At 34.5% G+C, this 21,703-nt stretch overlaps 3 protein-coding genes and 1 long non-coding RNA gene across 4 annotated transcripts; all 4 read left to right on the top strand.

Moving 5' to 3' along the window:
• The first annotated feature begins 23 nt into the window (after positions 1–23).
• On the top strand, positions 24–1,049 carry LOC109215903. Its single transcript, XR_002066423.1, has 4 exons — positions 24–75; positions 156–526; positions 611–644; positions 835–1,049. It is a non-coding gene; the product is annotated as an uncharacterized LOC109215903 (long non-coding RNA).
• A 1,342-nt stretch (positions 1,050–2,391) lies between these two features.
• Positions 2,392–9,768, top strand: LOC109215907 (F-box protein SKIP31). Its single transcript, XM_019380030.1, has 9 exons — positions 2,392–2,651; positions 4,226–4,633; positions 4,816–4,889; positions 5,491–5,566; positions 6,723–6,833; positions 7,593–7,767; positions 7,880–8,001; positions 9,193–9,253; positions 9,338–9,768. Exons 1-9 carry the CDS (start codon positions 2,577–2,579, stop codon positions 9,406–9,408), a joined length of 1,173 nt encoding a protein of 390 aa, XP_019235575.1. The 5' UTR covers positions 2,392–2,576; the 3' UTR covers positions 9,409–9,768.
• Positions 9,769–11,903: 2,135 nt separating this feature from the next.
• LOC109215904 (glycine-rich protein A3-like) lies at positions 11,904–14,438 on the top strand. The gene is made up of 3 exons (XM_019380025.1): positions 11,904–11,949; positions 12,619–12,911; positions 13,952–14,438. The coding sequence occupies exons 2-3, from the start codon at positions 12,629–12,631 to the stop codon at positions 14,179–14,181; spliced, it is 513 nt and encodes a 170-aa protein (XP_019235570.1). The 5' UTR covers positions 11,904–11,949; positions 12,619–12,628; the 3' UTR covers positions 14,182–14,438.
• Positions 14,439–20,183: 5,745 nt separating this feature from the next.
• Positions 20,184–21,147, top strand: LOC109215902. Its single transcript, XM_019380024.1, has 2 exons — positions 20,184–20,283; positions 20,381–21,147. The coding sequence occupies exons 1-2, from the start codon at positions 20,184–20,186 to the stop codon at positions 21,145–21,147; spliced, it is 867 nt and encodes a 288-aa protein (XP_019235569.1).
• The last annotated feature ends 556 nt before the right edge of the window (positions 21,148–21,703 follow it).

Raw genomic sequence — 21,703 nt, 5'->3', positions numbered from 1 at the left:
TAGGATTGAGTTCTACAAAAGCACCATTACTCGAGTGAAAAAGGATGGTCATCTCCGGAGGCTGAGACTAACTACGTAAGTAATACTTTAGTAACATGTCACATGTATTCATTCTATCTTATAATTATTTTAACTGATGTAATATTTTTATGTAGAACAAAATGAGAGATTTGAGAGCTTGGTCTATTTCTGAAGAGAATCCAATGACTATTGATGAAATTGTTGATAATGTACTTGGTACAAGGTCGGGATATATTAAAGGCCTTGGCTATGGTCCAAAGCCTAGTACAACTACAGCAACAAAAAGAAGGACAGCAGAATTAGAGGATGCTCTTAGAAGGGCAAAATAGGATGCTGCTACTGCCCAACATGGTTTACAAGAACGTTTGAATGTAGCTGAAACTGAGGTAGCAAATCAGCGAATACAGATACAAACATTAACTTCTGAGTTGGGTACTTTAAGGGCATGCCAAGAGGAAATATTAAACCAAATGAAGTGTCATTTTATTGGCTCATCACCATCAAGGTTAGAAGTACTACATCTTTAAATGATAAATTCAATTATAATTCTTTTAGTATCTAAGTTTGAATTTTTTTTTTAATGATACAGCGAAGATTGAGCCCCACCAGATTATCACCTTTGGGTACACTATACTTCACACTATTAAATTTTTTTCTCATTTTTATTTATTTGTAGCACAATTCAATTATTTGTTTTACCAATTAAACTCTACGTCTAACAAGAAGTTGTAGTTTATACCAATTATATTTTATTTATACCTTGATACCATAAAGTGTTAACTTAAAGTAATTTTTTCTCTATCTTTTATACAGGTATATGAAGGTAACTATTGGATCAAGACTAATTGCAAGTGAAGTGTCACTGCATTCCTCCACTTCTTAGTCCTAGTTTAGGAGTAATATTTCTTAGTTAGGCTTTTATGTTGGACATATTTACTTTAACTATGTTTCTTTTAATTTAAGGAGCTTTTATTTCAATATAGTTTTAATATTAGTTTTATGATCAATGGTGAATATTTTTGTTATTACCTTTGATTGTTTTTATTTTTATGTTATTACCTTGATTGTTTTATTATGTTATTTCAAATTCGTATAACGTCAATTTAAAACAAATATGAATATAAACGTCATCAAACATTTGTTATTAGTGACAAAAAAGTTCACTTTTGTATAGTTTTTAGGAATATCACATTTTCGTCACCAAACAAATTAAGTTCGTCATAAATTCGCTATATTTAGTGACAAAATAATTTATGTCCCAAAAACATCTTTTTATTGACTACGAATCAATTTTGTATTTTTTGACAATTGTAATTGTCACTAATTATGATAACTTATAGTGACAACTTTGTTTTGTCGATAAAAATATTCTTTTTCAAGAGGGTAGTTTTAACTACAAAATTATAATTGTCACTAATTATATATTTAGGGACGAAATACTTTTTTGTAGATAAAAGGTAGTCTTTAGTGACAAAATTACGGTTTTTCAACTACGAAACATACGTAGCTTTAGAGACATTTGACGTCGTCACTAATTAAACTAAATTTTTAGAGACGAGGCAGTTTTGTCGACATTAATGCACTTTTTAGTGACGAAATCATACTATCAAGTACGATTTTTTTGTACTTTTTATGACAAATAAATCCGTCATAAATATTACGTGTTTGGGGACGAAAAAGAATTTCGTATTTAATACTTCATTATTTGGCGACGAAACACAAAGTTGCCTTTATATGTTATTAGTGACGGTGTTTAGAGACGAAAGATTGACAAAAAGGATTTCGTCACAAAAAATCTTTGTTGACGAAAAGTGAATCATAGGTGACAAAATAATTCATCATTGATAATCAAATTTGTTGTAGTGAAATTTCGAATATCCGTAGTTTGACAATATTGTTAAAAACTTATTTAGTAAAAGTAGAGTAGAGCAATCGTTGAGATGAAAATAGGGTTATATTTTGGCGACAATTGCGTTCAAAGCGCGCTGTTATCATATTGTAGCGTATCCTTTTCCTTTTTTTTTTTTGTAACTAAAATTCCGTTTGTTATAGCTTAACATAGGTAATACACAACTCGAAGGAGTCTTATTAAAGGAGGAATGTAGAGAAAATAGGAAAAAGATGTAACTAAATCTCCTGATTTAAGGTACTAATAATGGATTATATATAATATCTAAATAATCCTTGTTTAGAGCAGGTAATATATAAAATTAGAATAATTTTGGTAAATAAGTTTTAAATATTGAATAAGAACAAAAAAAAAAAAAGTCCTTTTGCAATACGTTATGGAATAAAAGGAGATATTTATTTCCTCCACTCGAAAATGTTCTTTATCGGGGCCCCACATATTCGGATCCACCCGACCCGATACCTTCTCTCACGCACGCTTTCCAAACAGTTGAACACACCCCTCTAACTTTTTGCATCAATGACTCCTCGATTCAATCTACGGCTTAGATTCGCCGACGCCATTCTCCGGTCGCCGGCTTTCATTTTCCGGTCAAACTAACCTACATACACCGGTGAGGGTATCTCGGTCCTTTAAGTTTAATATCATGGCAACCTCCGAAGATGAGGATGAATCACTCGCTCAATTCCTTGAATCTGAAGTCCTCGCTTTCTCCGATCAGGTAAATTTATAATTTTTACATTTTCACGTTTCAATTTATTCCACTGATTTATGAATAGAAGGATTCGTTTTTACTCTCTCTATCCTAATTTTTGTGATATTCTTTCGTTTTTAGAAATAATTTAACTTTAATTTTCCCATGTTATCCTTGATTTTCACAAGTTCCAAAAATATTTTTTTCTAAAACTCGTGCCTACTCACGGGAGTATTAATCTTCCTCCTCCATCTGGATTTTGGATTGGCTATGCTCTGGTAATACTGGTGTTAATTTTTTTTTTTTAAAAATCAGATAAAAGCTTCTACAGTACGTTGTGTTGATATCTGAAATGAATAAAATATAATCAAAGACGAGAACTTTACGAGTCTAGATAAATTTCTTATTAATCATTTTCTTAATTTTTGCTGCTAGTACTTTAAGGTGGCGTTCTTCATGAAAAAAATTATTGAAATGTTGCAAAGTGTTTTCCTTTTGTGCCAGTTTCTAAAGATTTTTTTTGGGCCAAAAAGGATTTTAAAAAACCGTTTTTTTAATTGAAGTGGTTTGAGCGCATTTTTCAGAGGAATTTAATTTTTTTCATACACAAAACCGTCACAAAATCTTCAAAAATAAAAGTAGTTACAACACGTATTTTAAACATTTTTTTTACACATTTTTGTTCCGAAAAGTTGTCCAAACAGCTATATGTCTGATCTTTTGCTTACCTTTTGTTTCTTCTCTTGCCTCAGTTATGGAGTATGGAATAGGGTCATTTTTACTGATAGAAACGGATAAACGCAAAAGGTTTTCATTTGCCCACGATTTTTCTACTCTCAATTCAGAAAAAAGAATGTTCAGGACAGCAGGAGCGTTATTTTGGTGCGGACTCGAAAGTATTTTTTTGAGCTTTTATTGAACTAAAATATACATGTTTATGAACTACATAAAAAATACTACAAGTCACACTCTTCTTATAGTTAATACTCCATCCTTCCTAATTTATATGACAATCTTTTCTTGTTGTGTTCACCCGAAATGTTTGACACCATTTCACTCCTATACAACTTTTATTACTTTCAAGAATTCAATTCATTAGACTATTTAAAGTTTAAACTGTTTTTCCATCGAGCTGACTTTTCAACCACTGCCTTGATATTTCCGTCCTTTATCACTACCACAAATTACAAGTGAAATTAGTATAATAAAATCTGTGCTCAGTCAAATATCAAAAATAGGATGGTGGGAGTAATATTTGAAAAATGTTTGACAAAAAATTGTTAATGTGTTGCTGTAATAGTGCCATACAAAAAGGACAGAAAATTTTATGATGCACATGTGCAGACGTTACACGGAGGAAATGTGTTCGATTTTAAGTGGTGTTCTCCATTTGTTGTTTCTTTTCCTTTGTGATGGAGAGTTTGAGGGTGTCTTCATTTTCATTTCCTATTGTAAGTTCCATTGCAGTCTGTTTCGCTATCATCTTAATATCCACATCTCTATGAGTGTGCAGTGTAGTTATTGATATCTCTGATTTTGTGCTACTGGGCACAGATGTATGGACTCAATTAAAATTTTGTAATTTGATTGATATGGTTCAGGATGAAGGGAAGCAACTGAAAGTTGAGGACAATAATGACAAGTTTGGTGGAGAGGAGGAGCAAGTAACAGAGAAAATGAGAGATGTGGAGGATGGGGGGGAAGAGGAGGAGGAGGAGGAGCAGGAGGAGGAAAATAGAGGAGCAAAACGCATGAAATTTGAGGAGAAAGAGGGGAACAAAAAGGTGAAGACATTGTTATCATCTCAATCTCTTGCATTACCAATCGAAATTAAAGCTGATGGTGAATGCGCATCTTCACCTCCAAACATGTGTGAGACTCATATGGGTACGTGTAACGGTGCTGGTACCAACAGCGTAAGACGCGTTCCAAGGATGATAGAAACTGGTATTCTCAGCAAAATCCCTCCTGAGTTGCTCCATCACATTCTCAAGTTCCTTTCCTCAGAGGTATTCACTTTCTTGGCAGTGTTACTGTTTTGAGTTTGGTTTAAACCTTTCTGCTTGTCATATTATTTACCCATACAAAAAGAGACTGAAAAAGAGAGGATAAACGAGAGCCATTTCTGCTGTTTTATGCCCGTGGTTATTTCCTATTGACAAAAAATGTTCTTTTTATGGTAATGTGGCAGGATCTTGTTGCATGTTCGTTGGTCTGTAAGTTTCTAAATGGTGTTGCTTCTGATGAATCCTTATGGCGTCGGCTGTAAGTACAATGCTTCTTGTGTTTTTCCCCTTTATCTCCATTCATGCTGCATATGCTTATCTATAATCTATCTGTCTGGTGTTATAGGTACATGTACTAGTATTTTTTTTTTTTTTTTTGGATAATGGTGGTGTCCTTCACTGGGTCGTTGTTGTTGTTGTTGTTGTAATGGTGGTGTCCGGGCTAGCTTTTGTGCACCTCGACTACTATATCAGGTACTTAGCTCCTACCAACAAATACCAGGAGCACTGATACCTGGTAACTTTTCCCAATAAGGCTTAGGCGGATGGGAAGGTTTGCACGCACTTCAGTGACTACTGTGCCATACCCTTGGGTGGTTGTGCTAGTATTCATACAGAGTCATTCTTAACTTGATTCCTGATTTCTTGTTTCCCTTTCATCTATTTGGATTGAGACTTATACCTTTCCATATCCTCAAGTACTCATGCATCCAAATTATTTGCATTGAACTTTTGACTACCTTTGTGCTGACACTTCTTATTCTTTTACTTATTTGTACTTTGCTAAAAATTATATCTTCAGAATATGTATTTCATCCATTTGAGATTGGCGTTTCTTGATTGATGAAATGTTGATACAGTTATTGCTTGCGATGGGGTCTGGTGCTCCCAACAAAAAAGCCACGGGAGTGTGCTTGGAAGAAGCTTTACATCAAGGTATCTTTGATTCAAATATTAACTTGTCATCGCCAATTACTTCAGCTAACCTAATTCTTTTTTTACCTCTAGCTCTGCAAATTATACTCTCTCCAATAGTGTTGAATTGAAAGCTCAAAACTTATAGTAACTTTTTAGTATTGTAGATCCAAATGTCAAACTAAAATTGAATGTTTGGGTACTATTAGAGTATGGTTTTGGTTTAGTTTAAAATGATTGGCTTCGGGAACGTATTTGGGAATTTTCTAGGAAAGCAAATAATGTGTCTGAGAAGGCTTTGTGATAGCCTTATTTGGTTTTGAGAACTAATACAGTTTTTGCTAAACCAAATATGTGGTTTCTAGAAACAGAAATCATCTACTCAGTTTTCCCAAACCAAATTATTGCTGTTTCCAAACGCAATCGAAATCCGAATTGAACTGCACAATTCATTTTAGAAAATGTTACCCAAATGTGTAAACCAATTGTAAGAAAAATTAAGTTGGGAACTCTTTTAGGAAAGCAAATAATGGTTCTGAAAAGGCTTTAAAATGTCCAGCCTTATTTGGTTTTGAAAACTAATACAGTTTTTGCCAAACCAAATATGCGGTTTCCAGAAACAGAAATCAACTACTCAGTTTTCCCAAAGACCCAAACCAAATTATTGCTCTTTCCAAACACAATCGAAATCCTAATTGAACTGCACAGTTGATTTTAGAAAATGTTAACCAAATATGTAAACCAATTGTAAGAAAAATTAAGCCGAACCAAATCGAAATGCCAAAGTGGGTCAACATTAGGCTGCGTAACATATGCTAGCTCGTTGTAATTTTTTTAAGTTAATATGATATTCCTTGTGGATACAGATTTGGGCACTAAAAACATTTTGTTACGCCAAAAGAAAAACCACACTATTAAATTAGGAAAAGGACAAGATCTGTTTTCTCATTTCTGTCATCAAGAACGGCATGATTTAACAAAAAAATTGAGCACAGAAACATTCATGATTTATCCTATCCAGAAAAAGGGTCAATTAATGGGATATTGAAGGAAATGGGGAGAGCAAACTGCAAAGTGGGGAGATTGGCCTCTTGGGATGCTTCTTTAGTTGTGAATTGATGTATGCATCTTGTAGATTAAATTTACTTTTGGGTAAAATGAAATGCATTCTCTGCAGCGTGATGCAGACGACATGGTGGAGTTCGTCAGTAATTGCCCGACGGAATTCAAGGAGTATTACATCCAAATGCAGACTGCTAAAAGAAGCCAAGCTCCTCTTCTTTCTCAGGTGAGTAGTGTTTTCTGTATTTGAAGCTTCTAGTTACTTCATCGGGATCTGGTATGATCACAAATAAATTTCATCTTGAATTCATTGACCGGATTTGTGGGATAAAGCCGTCCTTTGATTTTACTCCATAAATCACATCGGGTGGATGGATTTTATTCTTTTCTATTTTAACTTCTTTTTGAGGGGTAGGGTGAGTCAGGAGCGTAAGGGAAGGGCATTGTTTGGATGGAGTTTTTTCCTTCATGCATTAACCATTCTCTTACAAATATGTAAAACAGAAAACAGAAATTAAAAAAACAGTAAGAGATTCGCGGGAATAGATGGGAATAGGACCTAAAAAATATCTCAAAGTGAAAAACTTACCGGATTAGATGACAAAATGTAAATACAGAAGGGAAAGAAGGAGTTAAGGTTATTCTGAATGAGTAATTAAAAAACGTTATTCCCTGATGCACCAAGCAAGAACGGTCCATTACGAAATACACCAAACTTCAAAAGCCTAGCACATGAAGACTTTTAAATCAGTCAATTGATTTTATAATATAACATTAATAAATCAGTCAATTGAAACTGATGTTCCTTGAGAATACCTTTTTTTCCCTCCCATGAACTCACACCCTGACCCAACGCCGAATGTTCGGATTTATCCCAATCTGTATTCTTAGTACTCATTCCCCCCACCCACTTTACCTCCTCCACTTTCCCTTTTTGAATGCATATTTTCCACTCAGTTTGTACTTGCCTCCCTTTAATGCACAGATAAATGATGATCGTATAATTCTCGATAAGACCGTTGCTGATCAAGTCTCTATTTGGAAGAAAAGCAAAGGCCTAGGTGATAATGTGGTCAATGATCATGCGTGTTCTGGGAAGACATGCGCTTACCATCAAATTGGGGATGTATTTGTATGTGAGAAAACTGGAAACGTTCATGGTAAGAAAATGTTTGCAACAGTCCAAATCAGTCATTCGATAAGTAGAAAGATGGGATCCCCTTGGGTCATTGGTTTGTGCTTATTGGTTTTCTCTTGTGTACGTGGGCACAGTTTGTGATGACACATGCAGGGAAGTTGTACTGGATCCAATAAATGGTCTGCTTGTGTGCACTATTTCAGGCCACTGTTTGGACACGATGTTGTTGTTACCAGATGAAACGGAACCAGATGTGGTAAGAACCTACTTGTAGCTTATGGCGTTTCTGGAATTCAATATTTCCGGGTAAATGTGCACAGTCAAGTACAGAGGAAAATATTACTATGTGCATCAACTTGTGAAATTCTATTTTCTGAAAATAAGTAGACACTGAGAATAGTGATATGCTAAAGTTCACTTGTTTCTATTGGTTCTTTTTAGATACAAATTATTCCATTCCGACAAAGATGGTTGTTCTAGGTGATAAAGTATGCTATTCTTAAGAAAAAAATGTTACAATTCTAAAATGAAAATCATGTCTATATGTAAATGAATGGTATACTTTTTGCACCTAATATTAGTGGTCTTTTACCCTGTAGATTTAACTCTTGTAGGAGTGATATCTCCACCCGTCCAAGAGTCTCTTATTTATCATTTGTGGCAGCTATATTTCTGTAATGTATTAGTGTACACATTGCTTGTTCTTAGCTGTTTTTAATCTTTGAGGATCTAATACATCCTTTAGTATATTTTAGGTCAAAATGTATGTTTGTGAGGATTGGTTTACACCTGATGCTTGAATAAATGAGCCTAGAAAAATTTGAGAGTAGGAGCAGCATCTCCCTACTTATGCTATATCTTGTTTCCATCTAAGTTGCTCGGATACGGGTGCGGGTGTCCGACACGGGTGCGGATCTAGATGTCGGATACTTGTAGATGTAAATTGTAACATTCTGGGATACGGATCCTAGTACGGATACGGGTGCGGGGATCCGGCTAAAAATAATTCAAAAAAATAAAAATATCTCTAAATTATGAGAAGTGTTGTGGAATACTTAAGTATAACTAGTAAAGTGTGCATTTCTTTTTTACTCTCAAGTTGTAGATAAGTAAAAGATTGATTTCCTAGATAAGGTATGCCATTTTTTTCCAATTTACCCTAGTATTGGTTCTGATTTCGGGAATCAAATTGTATCTTGTGATTCTTGTCTCGAATTTTTCCGTCCATCATGGTCAAAGTACCCAAAATTGTTTGACCAGATCCGGTACGGATCCCATACCCACACCCATACTAGTGTCGTGTCGACACGGGTGCGGCACCTAAACTGCCATGTCGGAGCAACTTAGGTTTCCATGTAACACAACTTTTAAGATATTAAAGTATAATGTTTAAATGCTTGTTGCTATAATATATTAGCTAGTTCTCTCTTTGTTTGTTGAAATACAGGAGCAACAACAAGCTGGTGCGGCAGACGAACTAGAACCATTCATGGGTTCAGGTCGTTTTGGTATGTATAGTTCTGTCTTCCAGTTTATTTATCACTCAACTCCTTTTATTCACCTATTTTTGTTTTCTGCTTATACTGCTTCAGCTCGAGCTTATGAACTGGGGTATAACTGCGATGATGAGAAGGAACTGGAAGCTGCTTTGCGCTTTTGCTGATTCAACTGTTTATCGCCACTGAAGGGTGTGGTGGGTTGGTAAGGATCTCTCCGCCTTTAACTGGAGATCTTAGAGTTCGAGTTCTGGAAATGAGGAAGCTCTTGGTATGGAGCACATTACCCCTCTTAACAGACCTTCCCGGTTCGTCCGGATTAGTCGGTTGGTGGGCTTAGTTACTGGATGTTCAAGAAAAAGAAAAAGCTTATCCATATATAGTTGGATCTTCGGCATGTTCAGAAATGAAATTATTATAGTTTTGTTTAACCTTGTAATTGTAGTATGCATAATTTTAGTGCTATATAATGTAGATTGCTTAATTTAAGTTAAAATTATAAGAGGCCTATATAGTTTTGCACTTAATATTCTCCTACACCGCATGTTTTTTTTTTTCTGTTGACCTATCATTTTGCTATGCGTGATGTTGCCGAGATCTTCTAAAACTGAATCCATAGCATTGTCTGTTGCCAAAGGCGGATAAGAGTAGCTGCTGTGAAATTTCAGGTTATCGTTCTGTCATTCAATTTATGCATTGCAGACTAACAGCTTGTTTGGATGGTTGTCCCCGTTGTGTCGTATTGTATTGTTATCCCAAAACAATGTTTGTTTTGATTGTTTCATTAAAATTGGTTGTATTGTATTGTTAAATCCATTGTTCCGGAACAATGAGAAATCCTCTTTTTTGAAACAAAATCGGTGTGGTGGGATTGTTTCCTATTTTTCTTTCCAATTATGCCATAACTTATTACTCCACAATTCTATTTTCTCCTTTACCTTTTTTTCTATTTTAACTCTAAATCTCCAATCTATAACCTACTTTTTTTTTTCTAGAACTTATGCCGCCAACGTTAAAGGTGTTTTAACGCCTTCTGTTTTATATTTTCTTCTAATTTGCTTTTAACTCGATTCTAATTAGCTATGCTCCTTTGTTTTGCCTTTTTCTGTCTCACTCCTCTGTTCTGCTTTCTTAAGGTGTTTTGCCTTCTTCTGTTTTGTTTTTTAAAATTATTTGTATGCATAATTTTTGATAAATTTAATATTTAAACAATTGAGGGTATTTAGTAAACTTATCCTGTACGATACAGTCAAACCAAATATTAAAATATTACTATTTAACAATAACAAACAATACAATCTATTCAAACATATACAATACATTATAAAACGATGGGGAACAATGATCCAAACATAGCGTAAGGTATTAGACTTTAAGGTGGGGAGGAATATATTGGTGCTAGAGCGAGATAGAAGATAAAGACTTGCGATGCATCATAGTTGCTTCAGTTACCTAGTTACCACCGTGTGACCAAGAGATTAGAGTTCAAATTCCATTAGCATTTTCTGTTGCCAAAGGCGGATAAGAGCGAATTTAGCAGGTTCCTACTTGTGTCTCGAATTACTTATAAACATGGAGTCTAAAACATGTAAATAATATTATATCACACTATTATGAACGCATTAACAATAATTTTGGATTTGCATATTGAAAACATGGTGCTATTGTATATGGATGCAGCAGAGTAAACATCAATTTGTGACAAGAACTAAAGCCCTAAAACTACCATAACACCAAATTCACACTCATTTTTGTGACAATAAATCGGCATTGCTTAGGTAAAATCCTGTGTATGACACCAATGAACTTCTCTTTCTACTCTTCTTTGAACAAAGAAAGGGCATAGGCTTGATTCGTGGAGAGCTTATTAAAACTCAAAGGAAGAAAATAATCGATTTACAAGGAGAACAAGTCAAAAAAGACCAACGAAGAACAATACTTTACGACAATGTTTTCGTAGACGTTTACTTTACGATTCACAAGGAGAAACGTCAAAACGCCTAGGGAATTAGCGAGGAAAAGAAGAAAACAAGGCAAGAAAATAGTACATAGAACAAGACAACAAAAGTCAACTGCTACGAAAATGGTTGACCTCAAATACTATCCAAAAAATATTTGAAATCATGTGAATGTTAAATAAATCAATATTGGCATCGGACAAAAAGAGAAATATGTTGGTGATTTTATCAAATTTTTTAAAGAATCAAGAAAAAGAAAAATGAAATACAATTTTGAGTATCTCCCCGTTCACAAAAGGGCGGAATTTAATGTTTATGGGTTCAGGATTCTAAATTAAATAAATTGTGTATATTCAATTAATTTTTTAAGACAAACACTAGATTTTAACCAAAGTTAAAGGATTCAGCCGAATCCATAGCTAAAACTCTAGCTCCACCCCTCGTTTTCGAGATAAGGCAATCAAATATCAACATGATTAATTTTTAATAATATCATATATTCATAAGTAGATTTATAATTCTTAACCATTAATCAAATATTTATATAAAATTTGAAAAACTTAGAAATTCTAGAGAAAAAAATTGACACCTCAAATAGTAATCACGTCATATATGGTCTAAGTAACGCGTGGAATCAATTAATAGGCAGACATGAAAATAGAGCCTATAAATACTCATGCATTATATCCACTCGTTAATTTCTTCCTTTATTCACACACTCTACGTATTTGCATCATCACAAGGAAATCTGTAAGAACTCATCATCTTCAATGAATTTGCGAAATCAAGATGTTTTTCTTTTCTTTTCTGATTATTGGTTGTCTTTTAAGTTTACGGGGTCGAGCCGTGGAATCAGCCATTAATGCTTGCATTATGGTAGATTGTTTACATTACACCCCGGGAGTGTGACTCTTTTCGCAATCTTACGTGAACGCGGGATGCTTTGTGCACCGAGTTGTCGTTTTCTATTTATTTATTGTTGGTTGTCTACGAAATTCCAAAGTTCGTCTTTTTGTTTTTCTTTCTAGAAAAAATAAATTTCTAGTTTTTTTATAGGAAAATTTTCAGAGACTTTGTTGGGTTTTGGTCAAGTGACAAATCACAGCTTTCGTTTCATTGACACTTTTATTATTAAGGAATTTTATTATGTGATTACTAATTAAATCTCATCAAGAATTGAGGGATCTTTTGCTTTTGAATTTGACATACCTTGAGGGTCGTTCAATTCAGTAAAATATAATACTAACACAACAATTGATATGTTCATTTGGTTTGTTATATTTCTTGCCCTATTTACTTGCTCAAACATATAACATATGTTCCTATATACAATTTCATGCTCTCTTTTCCCCTTGTGTTGGCCAATTTACTGTTTGAATTGCAAGCGTAATTTTTCTTTTCTCTTTATGACATTTTCAGGTACTTGAGAATGGGAGGTGGAAAGGATAAACATGCGCAGTATCCTCCTGGAGGACAGTATCCTCCTGGACAATATCCTCCGGAAGGACAGTATCCTCCGGGAGGACAATATCCTCCGGGGCAGTATCCTCCAGCACCCGGAGGTTACCCTCCACAACCTGGGGCTTACCCTCCTCAACAAGGATATCCACCACAAGGTTATCTTCCCGCACAAGGATATCCACCTGGAGGTTATCCTCCACAAGGGTATCCGCTAGCAGGTTACCCTGGTCAACCTGCTCCACACCATACCGGTATCATCGCTTACTTACTTTACATGTGTCTTGAGAAGTAAATATTCTAAACTATTCATGAACATCACAGCAAAAAATGTTAAAATATTTATTGCTCCTACTTAAATAAGCAGTTGCGCAGCAAATAAAATAGGAGTTAGATAGAATATAGAATAACGATGTACAAATATTAACCAATTCCAAGGAAAATGCAGAATAAAATAGAATGGGAAGCAATACCTCCACACCAAACCCCAAAGTAAAAGTAGGAAATTAAATATATCAAGATAGGACTATTGCATTTGGTTGTTTTGCAAGATCTTTCCCCCTCCCTAGTCTTTCTCTATCTCACTTTATCTAATGTTTAAAATGTTAAAAGTAAACTTACTCTGGAACCATGTTGAAACTTTTATTCCATTAATCACAAAATTTGATGCTTTTATTATTTAGTTATCATATCAGCAATAGTGAGCAGTATCATAAGCCAAAGATTTAACACTTGACAAATTCTGTTAATTAAATTAGAAATGAGAATTGCATATCAATAGTGCTATATATTGAGATACTTGTTATATTCAGGGGATCAGTGGCTGATGCAGCTCTTCGATAACGATTTCAGTCAAATCCAATATTTTCAATGAGATTTATATGTGAAGACCTACTTAAATTACAATAGATATTAAATTCAAACTTATATTTTTAAAAGTACAATAAGTTCAATATAAGGATATTAAATAACGTCGAATCTACCAAGTTCTTTCATTCATGTTACAGAGACTATCCTTTATATAAGTTATGTTTATCTTAAGGATTGGGCTTCCTCAAAGTATTTGTTTATTGCAGTAATACTATATATTGAGATGCTTGTTAAGGCATTAATAGCTGACGCAGCTCTTCGGTAACAATTTAAGTCAAATCCAATATTTTCAATGAGATTTACATGTGAAAATCTACTTAAATTTCAATAGATGTTAGATTCAAACCCATAGTTTTAAAAGTACAATAAATTCAGTACTAAGAATATTAAACATCAAATTTAAATTCTGAATTTGCCTCTGCAGGGCATGGAATGATGGCCGGAGTTGCAGCTGCTGGAGCTGCAGCCTATGGTGCTCATCACATGGGACATGGAGGAGGCCATTACCCTGCACCTGGTACTGCTCATTATGGACATTATGATCATGGAAAACATGGAAAACATGGCAAGTTTAAGCATGGCAAGGCACAAGGGAAATACAAACATGGCAAATTTGGCAAGAATCATGGTGGCAAATTCAAGAAGTGGAAGTAAACTAACTAGTCATAGTACTTCAACTAACTTCATATTTTGCTAGGTTCTACTCTTTTCTACTTAAATAAGGCGTAGTATTGTTCGTAATAGCCAAAAAGGCATGAGAAGTGCCTTTTCTTTTAATTATTGTTATATTTTTCATTTAGAGAGGAGTTTTGGCGCAACTGTAATAGTTGTTCTAGTGTGACCTGAAGCTCAGAGGTTCAAGTAGCGAAAATAACTAAATAATTTAATTTCAATTTATTTTTCCTTTTTTTTTTTCCGGAAAAAGTGATTGACCACATTTTTTTGAAAGCAAGGATGTTAAATATTCGCGAAAAATATAAGTTAAAAGTACCCTTCTTTAATAACAAAATCAGATTAATGTAATCTTAACTTGTTAAACTATAGCATTAGATTACTCTTTCCTTTTCTTTATGACTGGAAAAATCCAAATCAAACCAATACTTCAATGTCAAATCTGTATATCATAACTTATAAAATAAGGAAACAAAATTCATTTTCACTCTCATAAAAAAAAAACTAAGTCTCTCAAAATGGCTTATTACCCTTACACCAAAGTTCAACTTTCATTACTTATTTTATCATTCATCAACCTTATGCATATAACAAATACTTTCAATTTAAATCCAAAAATTACCCTTTAGTTTTATAAGTGGTCTCCCCCAAAATACTCCTTTACTCAAAGTTCATTGTAAATCTGAAGATGATGATATTGGAGTTCGTACACTTAAAGTTGGTGACAAATTTGATTTCTCATTTCATATGAATTTTATTGGGACTACACTTTATCATTGTAGCTTTTCTTGGGGTTTAAAGTTTAATAATTTTGATGTTTTTAAACTACATAAGAGCTATTGTGGAGGTAAGATTTTCAAGAATATTTATTGCACTTGGTTAATGAAGGATTCTGGCATTTATTTGGCTCTTGGTCCTAATCCTTCACCTAATGACTTCAAATTTCTCTTGGTTGTAAAAAAGTCACTTACTTTGTTCTATGGTTTCTATTGACGGTACTGATAGATTGCCTCTTTTCTTTTCTTCTTTTGTCTTCTTGAGCTGAGGGTCTTTCGGAAACAGCCTCTCTACCCCCGCGGGATAGGGGTAAGGTCTGCGTACACACTACCCTCCCCAGACCCCACTGGTGGGATTTTACTGGGTCGTTGTTGTTGTTGTTGCTGGTTGTAAAAAAGAAGGGATGTATTACTATTACATTTCTTTGTTAACTTGGAAATATAATGTCTTTATATATAAGTACTTTATAGTAACGGCCGACTTTTCTTTGGAACCAATTTTTCATGTTATGTTATAATATATGTTCTCTATAACACCACTTCATGACTATAATTGCCGAAACTTTTTGAAATAAACGATGCTTTTATAGAGAGATCTGATTATAATATACAGTTAGACCTCTCTATAACAGACTTCTCTATGACACTACTTCGCTATAACCGCCAATTTTTTTTTTTAAATGAATTCTTCATGTTATGTTATAGTATATGTTCTTTATAACAACACTTCACTATAGTAGCCAAAAAATTTCGAAACATACGATAATGTTATCGAAAGGTTTGACTGTACTAAATGCGTATCCAGGAAAAAGCCTCATTTCTTCGTTGTCTCTCTATCACATTCTCTCAATCTTTTACACACATGCAAATACCAAAACAGTGATACAAATTTTAATTGATAAAATTTATGTAATTATAATAAACCTTTTAGCTTGATATGCAAGTGTCAAATGCTTAATGACTTAAACTCTTCTACAGTATATAGTTTATCATGCTTAAGTATCTGTAGATTGTGAATATCTAGGTGTTAATTTGAGATTAGATTAGCATCTGGCGACGGATATGTAATTGAAACTTCAGTTTGATATTAGGCAAAGTGAATTGTATTTTATTGCCGTTATTGCCTATTGGGCCAAGCCCAAGAAGGCCGAGAATAAGATTTTGTAAAACTCAAGCTGGGCCACCCAGGAAGGCCCCGATCTCGTAAAGGATCTTTACACAAATAGTCGGACATATTAATTATTTATCTTTTCTAGCCATATGCATATATTGAGTATACAATACTAGACATATTTAATATATAAATAATGCATATATTATACATTCACCCGTTATTTTTAGTTTAAGTAATAGGGTAGGCGGCTATTTGGGCTAATTCTTCATCTTGTCATGTAAAGCTGGCCTCTGATTTCTACTGTGATATTTACATAAATAGCCATGCGGATTCACTATTTATTTTATCTAGTCAGTATACATAGATTATCAAATATATATATATATATATATATATATATATATATATATATATATATATATATATATATATATTATTTAAACGGTTGAGTATGCGACTATTTAGACCAATTCTTCATCTCTATTCTGATGATTAGCAATGCGTAAATAGCCTAATTTTCTTATTTCAACTTTCCAGGTTTTCTTCTCTTTCAGATCATCCCCAAATATTATTAGCTTTAATGAATGTCACAACAATAGGAATTGTAGAAAAATATGTACCGCTACTAGAAATCCGGTAGTTAGCAACCAAAAAAACCGACCAACTTTGGTCGGTTATGGCCAATTACCGACCAAAATGCGACCAAATACGCTTGGACGGTATTTTGGTGGTCGCTTTAGTATACCGACCAACATTGGTCTGTAAATTAAATTCAAAAAGAAAAATATTGCAAAAAAAAAAAAACGACCAAAGTTGGTCTGTATTTTAATTATGTAATCAAAAGATTCACCGTCTAGGAATCGAGCCGGGGTGTGTATTGTGGCAGGATACTATTCTACCACTAGACCATTGGTGCATTTTGTTTTAAGATTGTCTTTTTATTTATTTATTTATTTATACTCTTTAATTATATTTTCGCACGAAAATAACTGACCAAAGTTGGTCAGTTTTATTAAATAATAAAATTACCGACCAAAGTTAGGTCGGTTTTTTAAGAAGACCGGCCGAATTTACCGACCAAAGTTGGTCGGTTTTTTTAATATTAATTTTTATTTGATTTAATTCTAAAAACAGACCAAAGTTGGTCGGTTTCTTGAAAAATAAATTACGCGGGACTCAAAAATAGTTTCCTGCATTTTTGCGCCAAAGAAAACCGACCAAAGTTAGGTCGGTTTCGTAAAAAAATAATTAAAAATTAAAATATTTTGGTTGATTTCGTAAAAAAAATTAAAAATTAAAAAATTTTGAAAAACCGATCTACTTTGATCGATTTTTGGCCGGTCCTTTACCGACCAAAGTTAATTGGTTTTTCTTGATCGGTTTTTACAAAATTTCTAGTAGTGTACTGCCATCAATCTCTCTTCGGAACTATTATTAGGTTATGAGATCATTTCCTCGGAGTCTTGTAAGGCTATTTTTTAAATCCATTTGTCTAATGGGATAAATTTCGTTTTTAAGTAAAAGTAATTAATTAGTGAACCAGTCTTCTCATTTTTCTAAGAAGCATTTTGTCGTTATCCATAGTCAGTTAAAAAGGGTAAGTGGCAGTGTTTCCAAATGTAAGAAAAAGTCTTATTATCAAAAAATTTATTTAATTTATGTCATCTTATAAGTCAATGCTTAGACTTAAGAAGATAAATTGATTATATAAATTAAAAAAAGAGTAGAAATTTCCCAAGGTCACTCATGCAGCTAGCACCTGATCTCATGAAACTCTTCGTTGGCCACCAAATAAGTAACATAAATTTAATTCTTACGCGATCAAAATTAATGACCTCTTTTTTTTTTTTTGGAAGATTCGATTTTTTGGAAGATTCATGGGTCAAGAATATTTAAATAATTTCTAATAATTTAATAAATCGAATCTTCCAAAAAAAAAAAAAAATTCTCAAGTCCACTATAGCCACATAACATATCTAATTTGACTTTAATTGAGTCAAATTGAACACAAAACATTACATTTTCAGCTAAATTTACCACCACGGGCTATCGTAAGGACTTAGGATCCTCCCTTCTTAATCAGAGGCTTCGAGTTCGATCGAGTTTTGAAATAAAAAAATTCAGGTAGGAAAGCATTGTCAGAACCGCAAGACGGATACCGAACACCGGATAGAAAAACTAAAAATAACTGAACATGAATCAAAACTAATATTTGTTAGGGATTTTGCCCCGATTATCTAGCATATTTGAGTTTTACTTTTCTCTTAAAGGAAAGTCAAAGTAATACTATAATTGCTCTTACTTTTCTTGAAAGGAAAATACAATTCTCTTCCATATTTGGGAGAAAGACATCTTTCTCACAACTAGAACATATAATATGTTACGCGGCGCCTTCCTGAGATTCCATGGAAGGGCGACGTAAGGCTAAGCAACTGATGTTCGTGCAGTTACTGTCCGCCAACTGAGGTCCCTTCCGTACACTAGACTAGATTGTCAGTGCTGTACGGGAAAACCAGTGTCAAGAGCAATTGATAGAACAGAAATGAGAATTGAGAATGAAAGAAAGCTTGATTGCATTAATGAAAGCTATTATAGAAAAGTAACGTGGTGTCGAGGGAGAGAGACACCAGTACAGAGAATTGCTTGCTTGCTAGAAAGTTTGATTGCTTGATCCCCCCTAATAATGCTTAAAATAAATAATCCAAAGCTACAAAACTAGATTTGACTAACCTAGAGAAACATAATGGAAGTACATGAAATAAAACTACTCTATATTTACAATGAAAATGACTTAGTTTTCTATAAGGCAGCATCAGTGTCTTTGGCATCACGGTCTGCGCGCGCGGCGTTGTCTGTGCGCGCGGCGCTGTTGGCATCTGCCTACGGCTTGTCGCTGGCGAGGGATATCGGTGGAGCGACAGAGGCACCTGCGCGCTTGTCACTTGGCGCGGCCAAGACCACGAGGCCGTTCGTGGCGCTAGGCATTGGGAGGCTTGCTAGGACGCCACGGGGCACGCCCAAGGGGTCATGGGGCATGGCTGGAAAGCCGCCCATGACAAATAGCATGCATAATGTAGTCGTTTAGAAAGTTTTTTTGTAGGAGGAGAATTTTCTCTCAATAGGATCTTATATTTTTTTTTTCATTTGTAGGCCAATTGGTCAAACCATATTTGATGCATATTTTAGTATATTTTTCTTTGTGTCTGATTTATTGCTGTCCAAAGTTCGTAATTATTAACTTTCGCATGACGTCATGTTATTTTCGACCCAAAAAAGAAACTGAAAGTAATTAAATTAATAAGAATGGTTAGTTGTGACTTCACTAAACTGTTAGCGTACTCCAAGTGGCATTTGTTGGCTTTGACTCATCTCCAATATATATTTTCTAATTTGTTTGTAGTTTATTGACAACTTGTTAATTGTTATTATTATATTGTAATCATCATCATTTTTTGTTTAATACGTTTTAATTAGGTTTAGTCTACCTCTAGGTTTACTGTGTAGATAAGTCTCTCTAGACTCATACAAGTGGGTTTTTCTTTCTTTTTTGGGTCAAAGAGGAAAAACCTCAAAGGTCACTAATTTGCATTTTAATCTTTTAATCTTTCTAACAATATTGGTAAAAATACTATACAGTCATCACAAAAAATGCTAAATAAGATAGCTAATTGATGATCTTATACTATAGTAAACTCCGGATTTTGATTATTATCCCATGAATATTATTTGGGCCAAAATAAAACTTGTAAAATGAATTCAACTATTTTAAAAATTTGGAATTATCATTAATTCTTCTCCAAGTCCTCTCGGCGCATGTTAAGCTAACGTGTGCCGGATCTGCCATGACTGGAAAGAAAGCATGAGGGCGACCTAGAAAGCAACAAATTCGGGTAGATGACAAAATTCCTAAGCTCAACACATTGGAAAGGAGCGCAACAAAGTTCATGGAATCCATTTCTGGAACATCAAAGGTGACTAACATTCCTGGAGCATCGAAGGAGCTTGGATCTGTACTCTCAACACAGATCTGCCATAGAGAAGCTTCAGGATCAGTTAGGCAATAACAGAAACAAGCAAATCAGAGTCCAATCCCGATGCATGTTGACCTACGAGGAAGCATCACACCACCTGCAAATCGAGAGATTACTGTTCCATTGAGCAAAGAACAGGACCATGCAGCTAAGACACCAGCAGGCAATACTGTTCCATTGATGAATAAAAAAAGAGCAAAAACAAGCTACATCTAAAGAATCTACCTGGGCTAATGTACTCACAAGCAATAGATCTGCAGCCAACGGTATGACATTGACCTATATTACTCCTGAAATTGTAGAAGAAAATTTGGTAGCTAAGCTGGAGAAATCAGAGATTGAGCAGGAAAATTTGAAATGGAAGAATGCGTTGATTGTCAATGTATTGGGTGAGAAGCCAGGCTACAATTCCATGAAGAGATACATCAACCAGGTGTGGAACATAGTTGCCATGCCAGATTTGTTCTATCATGATGAGGGTTATTATCTTGTGAGATTCCAAACATTGGAAGACATGAAGAAAATTATGTGTGCTGGGCCTTATACTATGAATGGAAGACCAATGATAATGAAGCATTGGTCACCATATTTTGATTTTGCTGCTGAATTTTTAACAGATATTCCATTATGGGTAAGATTCCCAAAATTACCCATGAACTGTTGGAGTGGAAACTCACTGAGCAGAATAGCAAGCACAATAGGGATTCCTATGTTTGCAGATGAGTGTACTGCTAAACAAACGCGAATCTCCTATGCGAGAATTTTGATAGAAGTGAATGTTACAAAGCCTCTACCAACAAGTATTCCAATCATGAATGAAGGAGGGGTGATGTTTGAACAAGCAGTTGAGTATGATTGGAAACCTGAGTTTTGTGAAAAATGTCTAAAGGCAGGGCACAATTGTAGCAGAATTTCAAAGGATAATGACAAGCCAATTCCCCAGATCAGGAATAGGAAGCCACCAGCAGTTAAACAAATATGGAGAACAAAGGAACCAGCTCAAGTTACAATAAATGAAGAGGAGTAGAAACAAGATGAAGTAATTAGCAAGGAAGTTTTAAGTGTACCTAAGCCATCTGAAAACAAGGAAACTCACAAAGATGGAGAAGCAATAGAGACAAGCAGGCAAGTGGATAAAGGGAAAATGAAGGCTGATGATAATCAAATGACCTATGCCAAAGCAATAATGTCTCCAGTGAAACACAGGGCACAAGCTAGCCAGTGTACAGCTGTGATAGCATTTCAAAAACCACCTGATATAGGTGGGCAACCCCAACATTGACATGTCTTGGATGGTATGGAATATTAGAGGTACCAACAAGAGATACAAACAGAAGGAGTTAGGTACCTACATAAAGGAGAACAATATCAAACTAGTGGGGATAGTGGAAACAAGAGTAAAGAAGGAGAAAGCAACTTAGATATCACAGTTAATAACACCTGGATGGCAAGTTCAATACAATTATGAACATGCAATAAATGGGAGAATTTGATTACTTTGGGATCCACAGTACTATGACATTACAGTGCTAGGGAAATCTGCTCAAACAATCTACTGCAGAGTTACAAGCAGGCATAATAAT

This window comes from Nicotiana attenuata, unplaced genomic scaffold (assembly GCF_001879085.1).
Source record: "Nicotiana attenuata strain UT unplaced genomic scaffold, NIATTr2, whole genome shotgun sequence".
NCBI classification, from domain to species: domain Eukaryota; kingdom Viridiplantae; phylum Streptophyta; class Magnoliopsida; order Solanales; family Solanaceae; genus Nicotiana; species Nicotiana attenuata.
This window is presented reverse-complemented; position numbering and strand designations above follow the sequence as displayed.

Coding starts and splice junctions, on each gene's coding strand:
- LOC109215907 (XM_019380030.1), top strand. CDS start 2,577: ATGGCAACCTCCGAAGATGAGGATGAATCACTCGCTCAATTCCTTGAA. Junction 5,567..6,722: donor GGAAGAAGCTTTACATCAAG/GTATCTTTGATT, acceptor CATTCTCTGCAG/CGTGATGCAGACGACATGGT. Junction 6,834..7,592: donor AAGCTCCTCTTCTTTCTCAG/GTGAGTAGTGTT, acceptor TTTAATGCACAG/ATAAATGATGATCGTATAAT.
- LOC109215904 (XM_019380025.1), top strand. CDS start 12,629: ATGGGAGGTGGAAAGGATAAACATGCGCAGTATCCTCCTGGAGGACAG. Junction 12,912..13,951: donor ACCTGCTCCACACCATACCG/GTATCATCGCTT, acceptor TTGCCTCTGCAG/GGCATGGAATGATGGCCGGA.
- LOC109215902 (XM_019380024.1), top strand. CDS start 20,184: ATGCATGTTGACCTACGAGGAAGCATCACACCACCTGCAAATCGAGAG. Junction 20,284..20,380: donor TGCAGCTAAGACACCAGCAG/GCAATACTGTTC, acceptor ATAGATCTGCAG/CCAACGGTATGACATTGACC.